At 41.0% G+C, this 11,309-nt stretch overlaps 2 protein-coding genes across 3 annotated transcripts; both read left to right on the top strand.

Annotated features, from left to right (window-relative positions):
- The first annotated feature begins 189 nt into the window (after positions 1 to 189).
- rad21l1 (RAD21 cohesin complex component like 1) lies at positions 190 to 5,755 on the top strand. The gene is given in 15 exon segments (XM_008319267.3): positions 190 to 352; positions 860 to 1,025; positions 1,212 to 1,341; positions 1,981 to 2,080; positions 2,214 to 2,308; positions 2,446 to 2,544; positions 2,806 to 2,901; positions 2,999 to 3,106; positions 3,177 to 3,406; positions 3,518 to 3,599; positions 3,793 to 3,929; positions 4,017 to 4,085; positions 4,087 to 4,113; positions 4,235 to 4,309; positions 4,886 to 5,755. Coding segments are annotated over 14 exon segments (1,572 nt in total). The 5' UTR covers positions 190 to 352; positions 860 to 881; the 3' UTR covers positions 5,066 to 5,755.
- A 474-nt stretch (positions 5,756 to 6,229) lies between these two features.
- Positions 6,230 to 11,291, top strand: snpha (syntaphilin a). Of its 2 annotated transcripts, XM_008319266.3 has the most exons (5): positions 6,230 to 6,507; positions 7,770 to 7,885; positions 7,970 to 8,098; positions 8,203 to 8,352; positions 8,867 to 11,291. In XM_008319266.3, the coding sequence occupies exons 2-5, from the start codon at positions 7,842 to 7,844 to the stop codon at positions 10,065 to 10,067; spliced, it is 1,524 nt and encodes a 507-aa protein (XP_008317488.1). In that variant the 5' UTR covers positions 6,230 to 6,507; positions 7,770 to 7,841; the 3' UTR covers positions 10,068 to 11,291. The 2 variants fall into 2 exon arrangements, with proteins under 2 accessions (XP_008317488.1, XP_024915121.1); XM_025059353.1 differs by lacking the exon at positions 6,230 to 6,507 and having other exon boundaries at positions 7,573 to 7,885.
- The last annotated feature ends 18 nt before the right edge of the window (positions 11,292 to 11,309 follow it).

The following is an 11,309-nucleotide window of genomic DNA, read 5'->3' as shown; positions in this document are numbered from 1 at the left end:
ATTGTTGAAAAATTTTGGGTTTTTCTCGTCTTTATTAAATTCTAAAAAAAAAAAAAAAAAAAAAAAAAAGCCAAAAAGCCATTTCCGGAAATGAGAAAAAACACAATTAAAGGAACAGACACATTTGTTTGCGATTATCTTTTGTCAATGTTTTTAATAGAACGCCAGGAATGTAAACAAGCTCCGCAACAAAATGTCGGCGACTTTTAAATCTTGAAACTATGTTTATTCACAGAACTGTCGATTTTGAAAAACAATAACAGTCGGCGTCCACCCAACCGTAACCAACGCGACGGAGCTCGCGCTAATGCGCACGCGCCCCTCATTAAAAGGCGGTAATTTCGAAGTGACGGTAAGACGAGCTAAGTTATATCTTACTACTTATTCTTTTATATGAAATATTTAGGCCATATAATGTTCAATTTTACTGAACGGCTTCGGCAAGAGACGCGGCGTGTGCTGTTGTTGTATATAGAAGTAGAGCATTCGTTGCCGCTAACAAACAATTAGCTGAGTTTGTCAACATTACGTGAGGAAGTAGAATAGTATAGTGGAAATAATATTGTTTTATTTTACGTCACAGGACATTTAAAATAATAATTTAATAATAATATTTTTCTGTATTTGCAATCAGAAAAAAAACATTATTTCACAAAGTTCCAGGGCAAAATAATTCCACCCCTTTAGAACTGACCTGTTTATTGCGCTATGGTAAAAAATTTCAGTGGTTCTCGAACTTTTATAAACGTGCCATTCGTGATACCTGGGCCAGGTGAAGTGGTGGGCAAAACGGAAGTAAATGTAGCCTAGTAAATGCTTGTGTTTTGTTTTTGTTTTTTAATTTCCTTCACTTTTACAGGTGAATTTCAGATCTTTGCAACATGTTTTACACTCAACTCTTCACATCCAAGCGTGGACCTTTAGCCAAAATTTGGTTAGCTGCGCATTGGGAAAGGAAGCTGACTAAGACCCATATACACGAATGCAACTTAGAAAAAACAATCAGAGACATAATTTCTCCAAAGGTAAGACAAACTGGAACTGAGATTTTGTTTTTATTAATAATTTATATCATAGTAAAAAGCTTACTTGCATTCTTTTATTTGCTTCTTTTTAACCTCTTATGGCCGTCTTGTCTTTTCACTTTGTGTTGTTGAGTCAGCTGAATTTCCCCTTTGTTGAATATTTAAAAAAAAACAATTACTTTGAAGATGAAAATCGGGTTGAGGACGTCTGGTCATCTTCTCCTTGGTGTGGTCAGGATCTACTCCAAAAAAACCAAGTACCTGCTGGCAGACTGCAGTGAGGCTCTGGTCAAAATAAAAACTGCATTCAGGCCAGGTAAGAGTCTGAGGACCTGTCTGGTTACTGACTGCCTGAGAGAGTCAATCACTAATACAACTCACTGCTTATTAATTTGTATACTTTAACTTTTAAAATCACTGGTGGTCTATGGTAACCTGGTACTTTTAAGGACATGGTTAAGGTGAAGAATCATCATAAAAGTATCATCATCGTCGAGACAGGTTTAATATCTGCATTGTTTGGCTGCTAAAGAAATTAATTGAATCAGATGTAAAAAAAGAAAATATATATATATAATATAGTTCGCTACCACTGCGGCACAGTAGCCACTAGATGGCAATATAACTACTGTAAAACATTTGGGAAGAAAGTTGTCAGGTAGTAAAAGTACTTAAAGAGGAAGATACATTGTTTGATTTATAGATGAAAAGGATGGATACTAGAAGTAAATAACTAGTAAAAAAAAAAATCTCAGTATTTGTAACATACCTTTACATTCAAACTATCTGTTTCCTGTTCTTCATTTTCAGAGGCATTAAAAAAAAAATCTCAGTATTTGTAACATGCCTTTACATTCAAACTATCTGTTTAGAAGTATTTCTTCTGCTCTGATCTCTATCACAATTTTTTTCATTTTTTTGTATTATTTGTCTTGATTTGCTCCCAACACTGTAGATCAGACAGATCTGCCTCAGGACGGACTGGAGGCCACAGCAAAAGCCATTAATTTAAATGAGGATTTTGAGGCTTTTGAGGTTCAGCTGCCACAGGAAAGGTAGAATTGTAACACATCCTCTGACGCACCACTGATCGGATCAATAAAAATCACTTGTGCTTTTGGGACATCATCGACAGTTCACTCAATTCTCTGTGTGTCCATACCTTGTCTTTTTTTATACTGGCTCCAGCGACATGGACGTAGATGATCACTTTTCACTGAACCAGGGTCGGACGGAGGACATCACTATGAAAGAGGTCGACTTTCTCAGCATGGGAGACATGGGTGAGAACCACGTTATTTTCTTGTTGTTTGATTGGATTCTTCATCTGATCATTGTGGCATCTGCTACCATAGATGGAGAAAAAAAAAAGATGTTAGTACTTACTTCTTAACCGACTGCTGTTTGTTCTTATGGGTAGGGACTGAAACCATGAGTCGCCAGAATGCACTGTTGGATTTAAGCTTCACACAGGAGGGAGACACTTTTGGAGATGAAGACAAAGAAGATAACTTTCTTGGTAGTTAATGAACAAATGTCATTTATTTTATTTAACAGCATATTTAAGTGGCTAGTGATCTAGTATAGTCACTTATATGGAACTTAAAAAAATAAATTTCTAATTCATTAAATTACATTAAATAAACTAAATTTAAAAAATTAAAAATCGATGTGTAAAAAGGAATAATATTTAAACATCATCTCTGCACCTGTTTATTAGCGCTGTTTATGTACCAGGAAATCTTCAATTGCATCAGATTCTATTCTAATGACTTTATAGAATTCCTCATAAACACCAGTGATCCTGTAGAGTCCGAGTTCTTCTCAGAAGTGCCTCAAATTAATTCCCAGTCTTCGCCCCTCCAAACTCAACAAGGTGAAAACAAAGCAGCTTTTTTTGCAGTTACAGCGTCCAGTTTATGGAGCGCCGGTAGAAACTAAGAAGTATGAGTCGACTTTGCTTTGCTTTTCAGAGGTTGACATAAAAAGACCAGAGGAGACGGCCAACCCGGCACCAGAAAACACCATCCTGCACGTCAACGGAGAAGAGGCTTTTACTCTTGAACCAGTGTCAATCACACGTAGGCACCCGACCGACCTCAGTAATCCTAGGAACGGCTCAAACTTTCTTGACTGTGTTTTTGTCTCCAGCCAATGAAGGGAGGACTAAGGGGAAAAGGAAGCGTCAGTTGCTTGTGGACCACAACAAACAACTGAGTGATAAAGTCATCAGGGAGCAGCTCTCTGATTATTCAGATCTGGTCACTCCGTTGGACATGGCGCCGCCGACCTTCAAGCTAATGAAGTGGAAGGAGAGCGGAGGTGTGGAGCAGCTTTTTTCTCAGCCGTGCTCCACGGCACTGGCACAACAAATAAAAGAGGTAAAAAAAAAAATTAAAAAAATCCACATTTCTGGTCAGTTTTTTTTTTTATGTATTTCATACTTTCTTTCCTTTTTTCTTCGTATTTTCTTATTTTATGTGTCGTTTCAGCTGTTTGCAAAGAATATCTTCCATTTGAAATGTTTTAGAGTTTGTGGGGAAGTTGAGGAGTTCCGTCAGACAAGCCAAGAAGGTAGAAACTCTTCTGTTAAGAGAACAGTGTGAATTTTCCAAAAAAAGTAGAATTTGTTAGTAGGTTAATTTTTTTTAAACATTTAAAGACAAAAAGAACAAATTATTTTTTAATTATTTACATTGATAACTTAAAATCTAATTCTAGATTTAATTTAATTATATTGGTCTTCCTGGTCTTTTTTTGTCCACAGATGAGGGCGATGTGCTCTCACTCTCTAGAGAGAACATCACTCTCACCGATACAGTAAACAACACCCACAATGACTCAACTCAGCTTTCATTATTTGATGACACCAACAACAAGTTCAATAATTCAGGTCTGCGTCAGGTGAGTAGCTGCTACACAGTACAGGTGACATGTAGGGTAAAACATTTACTTCGTCACCTCATACCACCTTTATTTCATACTACCTAGAATGGGTCAGAGGTCTCTGGTCCAGAACTTCCATCGGAAGACTCCATGTTTGTCCATCTGTCTACAGTTCATTCCTCCAACATCTCTGGACTCTCAGGTTGACCAACACAATCACAAAATAAGAATTAAGTTATGCTGTTCTTCAAATAACAATCAATCACAATGACACGGCTACATGAGAATATTTCCCCACGTGTTTGTCTGTTTGAAACTCCCAGTCTCTACCTGACAGCCAGGACCTCACAGAGTGGAAGCTCACCAGGAGAACACAAAAGCTCCTGAAGACTCTTCAAGTAAGAGCCTAAAACAAATATCTTTATACACTTGCTGATTTACCACAGTTTTGGGAAAAATAAAAACAAAATAAAAAACAAGCTTAAGGCAGCATGTTTAATCATGCTCAAATGGGCAGAACACACATAAATACTTTCACTTATTCACTGAAATGTCAGTGTTTGAGTTTAAATTTAAATTTTTTTTTTTCAAAAGGAAATGTTTATTTACACGTCTTTATTGTAGGGGAAAATCACACTAAACAAAACACCCCAAACCGTCCCATTTGTTTATCTCGCGCACCCTCTAGTGGCAGCACACGCGCACTACACTTTGGGAATCCCTGTGCTATGCCAAGGGTTTAGAGTAGTAAAGTTAAATGTCACTAGTGATAATTCCAAAAGCTAACATATAAATCAGAAAAGGTCATTCCTTTAGGCAAAGTTTTTAAACTTAAAATCTTAAATTATTTCTCTAAACTGCAGTACTCGCAGCATCAGAGGCAGGATGTCACTACAGTATATCTCGATCTCATATATCTCACATGTCAAACTGAATGTCATTTGTGTGTGTGTGTCTCTGTGCGTGTGCATCAGCTCAACAGTGCGTCCAGGTTCAGCCTGAGATCCCTCTGTGAAGGTAACAATCGGCTGCAGGCTGCAAACACATTCTTCTCTCTGCTCGTCTTAAAAAAACAAGAGGTTCTACACCTGCACCAGAGCGCCCCCTACAAGGACATCGTCATCACACCGGGACCCAAGTTCAATGAGTTATAAAGCAGAAAGCACTTAATAATACAGTATTACAGTGGAGTTTGTTAGTTCAGGTTCTGGTTGGTCGGCGTCTAAATGGTTGTATTAGAATGTAAAAAGTGAATTCTGGGAATTAATTTGCGAATGAATTTAGTGTTTATATATATGTTTGGTTATATGCAGATTTCTTTTTAAATGTTCAAATACTGTACATTCTGAGTATGTCTCTGTGTGTCACTTTCCTACTGTGAAAATCTTTGTTTGTTTGTGGTGCTTTTTCCTTTCGTCAGTCAAAGGTTTCGACATTCAAAGATTTTTTAAATGTATTTATGGTTAGTATAGCTATTTAATATCAGCTATAATACCTCATGTCGTTGAGCCATTTTTGAGGTATCGTAAGAAGGTGCTAATCTGTATGTTCAGTGCTTTCGAGCTTCACCTACAGTACCATAGGTTTGTCAGGTACCAGTGGCCACAAGGATTTCTGGGTTGTATCTAGAAAACCAAGATTTAAATTTTAAAAATACATTAGTCTCGTGACCCAATTTATCAACTTGTCCTTTTTATATACAAACAGAAGGTGTAATGTTTAAAATAAAAAAAGTTGTTACATGTCATTTATTCCTCTGTTTTCTTATATCTAGAGCAGTGTTGTGCAACGTTTTTTGGGCCACAGCATGTTAGAAAAAAGATCCCATGATGCACCATCAAATAATGTCACAAAAATGTATTATTTATATAAAGTTTCTCAGATGTCACACTGAATAGTTTCAATTTACTTATTCAGTGTGACATCTGAGCCAGTTTAGTTGAACACCACGCTGCTTTACTCACAGGAATTGAAGAAAGACAAAGATCTTTCACAGAGGTCAGTCTTTTATTTTAGTTTTTGTTTAAACAAAGCTAATTATTCTTTATCAATAAATAACATTTTTTAGACAAATGAAGGGAAATACAAACATATGTACATGATCTGTACTATAATACTACTACTGCTACAAGTACTACTATGTCTAATGTAGTGGTCCATGCTTTTCTCTTGTTTAAATTTAATGTACATTTTACCAAAAGTAGTTTTTAATCATAACCTAAAATCGCAATTGTATCAAGTGACTTCAGTTTTAACATAAATATAAATCACCGCCTTAAGAAAAACTGGAAAAACTAGAGCAGAATTTTTTATTTATTTATTTTTTTGTTATAGAAAAACCAAAATAGAAAAGTCCTCGTCCTCACACACACATCCTGCCGCTTTAAGAGGCAACTGCAGCAGACGCAGTTGTCTCATGTGGTTCCTGGGCTTCGTGGCAGTAGGATGGACCCGGAGCAGCACCAGCACCAGCAGCCTCAGCATCTTCAGCATCAGCATCTTCTCCTGCGGTCGACACGGGATGTTCTTCGGCGACCATCGCGTCTGGCGGAAAGTGACGATTTTCTACGACGCACTGCTTCCACCGGCTTCAATGGTAGCGTTTGATGATAGTGTTAGTGCAGCAGTAGTTGGATGAGTGGGGGCGATGTTCCTGTTTGTAGGACACTCGTGACACTTAGACACGTAAAAGTCAGAACATTTTTTTTTGGGAGGGGGGGCGTTCTGCAGGTTCTGGGGTCCAGTTCGGGGGGGGATCCTTCTGTAAGTCAACCGGACATGAGAACATCGTATTTTTCTCTCTCAGCCTCTTTTAACGTAGGCGTCACATTTACATCCCGATCACGACGTGGATTCGCGGACAAACATCGCACCGTCCTCTCGCTCTATGTTTACGATATCGTTCAGATCCGGCATTAACCGCATCGTCCTCTCCAGCAGCTGTGATGTTCGCCTCCACAGTTGACACTGACGACTGCACTTACGTAAGATGATTGCGTATTTCCCAGCAATAACACACACTCTCACACACACCTGTTGCGCAGCCAGAAGAGTGGGCTGACGTTTCGGTCTCGTTGTCCTAGAATTTCAATGTAGGACACAAAAACCTATGGCGTAGACCGTTAAGTTTCACTGTACTGCACTTATATATTAATATACGGTACATAAATATACGGTATTTAACAGATGGAGCTACTCTTCTCTTATCATATCAGTGGAAAAACTGCGATCAATCCCTCAACTCCTGTTAAAAGCTTTAAGATTAAAATAGAGGTTTACGTCTCTGCATTGTTGCCAGATCGGAGGAGAGAAACAAGCAACCAGGTCAAAAAAAAACTCACTCACCATTGGCCCTACAGCCTCTACAGAGAGAGAGGAAACTTCATTAACGCATACACAATATTACTTTACGGTAGACTTTTTAACCTTTACTTTTTAACATGTGATCAATACATCTGTCTGACGGCTGAAAAAAAAGTGTAAGCAAAACTAAAAAATCTAGTTGAACTTTTGAACAAGTAATAAAAGATGTACTCGTACTCATATACTCAAAATATGTATTAGAACTTTAGAGGGAGAAGCGTTTTTTCATCGCAATATTTTGTTTCACATTATTGTATTAATATTCTAAGTCAATGTGTTGATTTTTTATTAGTAAAAGATGTACTCGTACTCATATACTCAAAATATGTATTAGAACTTTAGAGGGAGAAGCGTTTTTTCATTGCAATATTTTGTATCATAAAAAATATAGTATTGTGATACGTGTCATATCGCCTGATTCTTGCTAATACACCCCCTACAGGTCACTCAAGAGGCTTTCAGTTATTTATAACTTTTTTTCCCTCTGCTCTACAGATTTTCATTGAAGGTTCTTAGCATCATTCTCCAAAGACACCAGTGGCTCAATCGGAGGTCCCTCACTCATCTATGCCTCTCACTCCTAATCGAAAGTCCACCACAAGTCAGCGCAGGTACGTCCTTGTCCTGTTCCTGTCCAAGTCTGAACGGCGGCGTTTTTGTTAAAGTGTGGCATTTTCTCACTTTTTTTCCTCAAGGCGCTCAGTGGGAACAAGCGGGGGCAACGTGCGGTACGCCAGTGATGGAGCCAGTACCTACACCTACCCTGGTCGGAACAGACCACCAGAGGAGAGCCTCATCGCCCGGACACATCCAAGTACACCCAGGTAACCATCGGAGGTGTCGCACACTTCCTGTCTCTCAGCTGTGGTGGTTGTTTTCTGCTGAGGTCACAGTTTACACCCTGTTTTGTGTCTGGGTGTTTATTTAGGCGTCAGACTAAGCACACCTCCTGCAGGGACAACCATGGCATCAGACCTCCGACCCCAGAGCAGTACCTCACACCTCTGCAGCAGAAGGAGGTGTGTATCAGACATCTGCGAGCCAGGCTGAGAGAGAACGTGGAGAGACTGCAGCACAGGTAATTACTCTGCATGATGCACCGACATGAGTTGTAGCCAATCAGAATTGGCTGGGAACATTTTGGTGTTGATGATGATATTATGGTGTGGTGACCCCCATGACCTCCACTGTAGTCATTTTTTCTTTTTCTGAGAGGTTATATAAATTCTACCACCTCCAGCAGGTGGCGTCTACGGTTTACAACCTATGCCAAGAGCCAGCTCTGTAGCCAGAAGTTGAGATGCAGAGAAAATAGACACAAACCTAGGCCTGTGGCCTAGTGTAGGGGTTTTCAACCCATGGTCCGGGGACCGGTGCCAGTCCGTAGGTCATTTGGTAACGGCTAAGCTGTGGTTTCTTGAACAAATACCAAACACTCCCCAAATCTCCAGACGCAGTAAAGTATAAACTTCTACTCCCGTTTCATAGATGGATGGAATGAAAAGTTACTTGGAAGAGTTTTTTTTTAAATACCAAACACTTGTGGTTTCTGGGGTAAGTCTGCTGTTACATCTCTCCACGTTATTCTCCAGGGACTGTGAAATCGATGAGTTGAGGAGCCAACTTTACAAGATGCAGGAAGAGTGGATCGAAGGGGAATGTCACCGCGTGGAAGCTCAGTTAGCGCTCAAAGAAGCTCGTATGGAGATCCAGCATCTCCAGGAAGTGGTGGAGACGGCCAAGTCCAATCTCAGCGTCCGTGAACCGGACCCCAACGGCCAAAGGTCGTACTCAGGGCCCGGGGGGAGGTCTCGCTCCTGCGGCTGTTCCCCTGCCAGCACTTTGAGCCGCAGCACTAACCGCACGCGGCTGAGCAGCGAAGCCCTGCAGCTGGAGCACGGCGCCAACACTCCTGAGACGGGTGGAGGACCTCGCCCCCCGGGGCAAACCCACCTGCTCCTGGAGGCAGCTCTCCTGCCAGAGCCACTCCCCACACGCAGTCACAGCCGGCCCCCACCTACTGTACCGCGCTCCGCCAACTATGACAGGCTGTGCAGCGGGGGGGCTGTGCTGCCCATGTCCCACTCCTGCCACAGCCTCGGCAGCAGCTGCCGGTGCAGCGGACCCACCTACCTTCCTCACCACCACCTGTTTCTCCACTTACCTCAGGAGGAGGTGGCGGTAACCGTCAGTGACCCCGTCACCATCCCCACTCCTGCAGCGGAGAAAAAGCCTGAGGTCCGATCCCAGGCCTGCAGTCCCACCATGACGTGGCTGTGTGACGGATCCAGCACCGAGGAGGTCAGCGTCACCTCCACAGCCACACCGGACGTTTGTACGTCAGAACCACAGCGCCATCTGTCATGTTTACCTCGATCATTACACCCCGAGGCTCCGTACACCGTGGAGACGCTACAGCCTAACGAACCACCTGAGCCCCACACCTGCCAGCCCCAGCCAACAACTTCACTGCCCCTGGGGCAGGACACCCTCTCCCTGCGGATGGAGGTGGAGCAGAATGGCACCAACGAAGCTGATGGAGAAAACGAGGACAACCGCTCCGCCCAGTCGTGCCACTGGAGTCGCTACTTCCTGGTAGATCTTTTAGCCGTGGCCGTGCCTGTAGTTCCAGCTGTGGCCTGGCTGTGTCGAGGGGCGCCACGGGACGTCATGCCCATCTATCAAATCGGGTCACTGCTGAGAGGTTGCTGTGCTGTCGCCCTCCACTCGCTCCGGCGACAGGGTGTGGCCCGAGTACACAGGCCGACCAACATGAACGGAGCGACGCCCTGAGCCGACATTAGGATTAGAACCTTCAACCTCTTCACCACGTTAGCACATTTTAACCATGCCCGTGTGTTAGAAATCTACCTGTTATTTTTATAGTGATTTATCAGCTTCCACACAAGACTATGTACAATTAATCAACCAAAAAAAAATCTATTTTTAGAAGTAAAATATTATAAAAGGTGTGTGAAACACAGCACCTCGTCAACACAGCACTGACTCACAGAACTTACTCCAGTGTCAGATTATCACACTAGGACACACTAGGATTTCAGACTATAGATGAAGGTATGGGGCGTGGGCCCATGACCGGACCTTTCCAAATCACAATATTTCTTGCAACTACAATAAAAAAAACCACATTTCTTCGATCTAAAATAAACAAATGACTTTTAAAAAAAATCATTTTTCAATAAGTTCTGCTCTGACACCCCAGTTCAAGTCTCAGTGTCATTTTTCTTTATAGAATTGTACAGTAGATGCTAATATACATTTTCTGGGTGAGGTCTGCTTTTCTCCTTTAAACCATGTGTTCAGTCACGGTTGTGCAACAGCTTCCTTATTTTACGATGACAGCCTCTGCATTCCATGGTATAAACTAACAAATGCTTGGAAATTGTTTTGCAACTCTTTTTTTAAAAAAAAGCAAGATCTCTTTAAAGCTACGTGAATTCTGTGTCTTCAGCAAATGACAATGAATTCCAACAGCTGAACTCCTTCAGTGTCGGTTCAAATCCCTGTCTGTCAGGACGTGAACTGACTACTGTTTAGTCTCAGTTTATTCTGGTGAGTTATTAAGAATATTTCCATCATAAGCTGTAAGAGAGATTTATTGACTTTCGTTTATTAAACACTAATAAAAAAATAGGAATCAGTACGAAAGAAACACAAAGGTGAATCAAAAACCTCTAAGAAAAAAACATTTCATTGTTACATATACCGTATAATGTAAATATTATAATGTTATATAATGTAGGATTCTTGAAGAAAGGAAGTGGCCATTTTTTCAAAATAAAACACCACGTTAAAGTAAAAAATAATTCAACCGACTTGGTCTGGGGCCCTGCACCGACAGCACACAGACTAACATGTCAACACAATGTGCATGTCCACCGAGCCCAGAGTTTGACTCAAAATCTCTCGTCTGAATTACGGAAATATATCATCAAGTTCTTTTGAGTAACAATGTTGTAATAAAAAATGCTATTTATGAGAAGATACGTTGGTCTTTTTAAGTGTAAATAGAAA

This window comes from Cynoglossus semilaevis, chromosome 10, assembly GCF_000523025.1.
Source record: "Cynoglossus semilaevis isolate Cse_v1.0 chromosome 10, Cse_v1.0, whole genome shotgun sequence".
NCBI classification, from domain to species: Eukaryota; Metazoa; Chordata; class Actinopteri; order Pleuronectiformes; family Cynoglossidae; genus Cynoglossus; species Cynoglossus semilaevis.
The sequence above is the reverse complement of the archived record's forward strand: the minus strand, read 5'-3'. Positions and strand labels throughout refer to the sequence as shown.

What these genes read in the sequence shown, in the direction of transcription:
- snpha (XM_008319266.3), top strand. Translation starts at nt 7,842, where the DNA reads ATGCCTCTCACTCCTAATCGAAAGTCCACCACAAGTCAGCGCAG. An exon ending in TCCACCACAAGTCAGCGCAG is followed by an intron (nt 7,886 to 7,969) that starts GTACGTCCTTGT and finishes TTTTTCCTCAAG; the next exon opens with GCGCTCAGTGGGAACAAGCG. An exon ending in GTGGAGAGACTGCAGCACAG is followed by an intron (nt 8,353 to 8,866) that starts GTAATTACTCTG and finishes GTTATTCTCCAG; the next exon opens with GGACTGTGAAATCGATGAGT.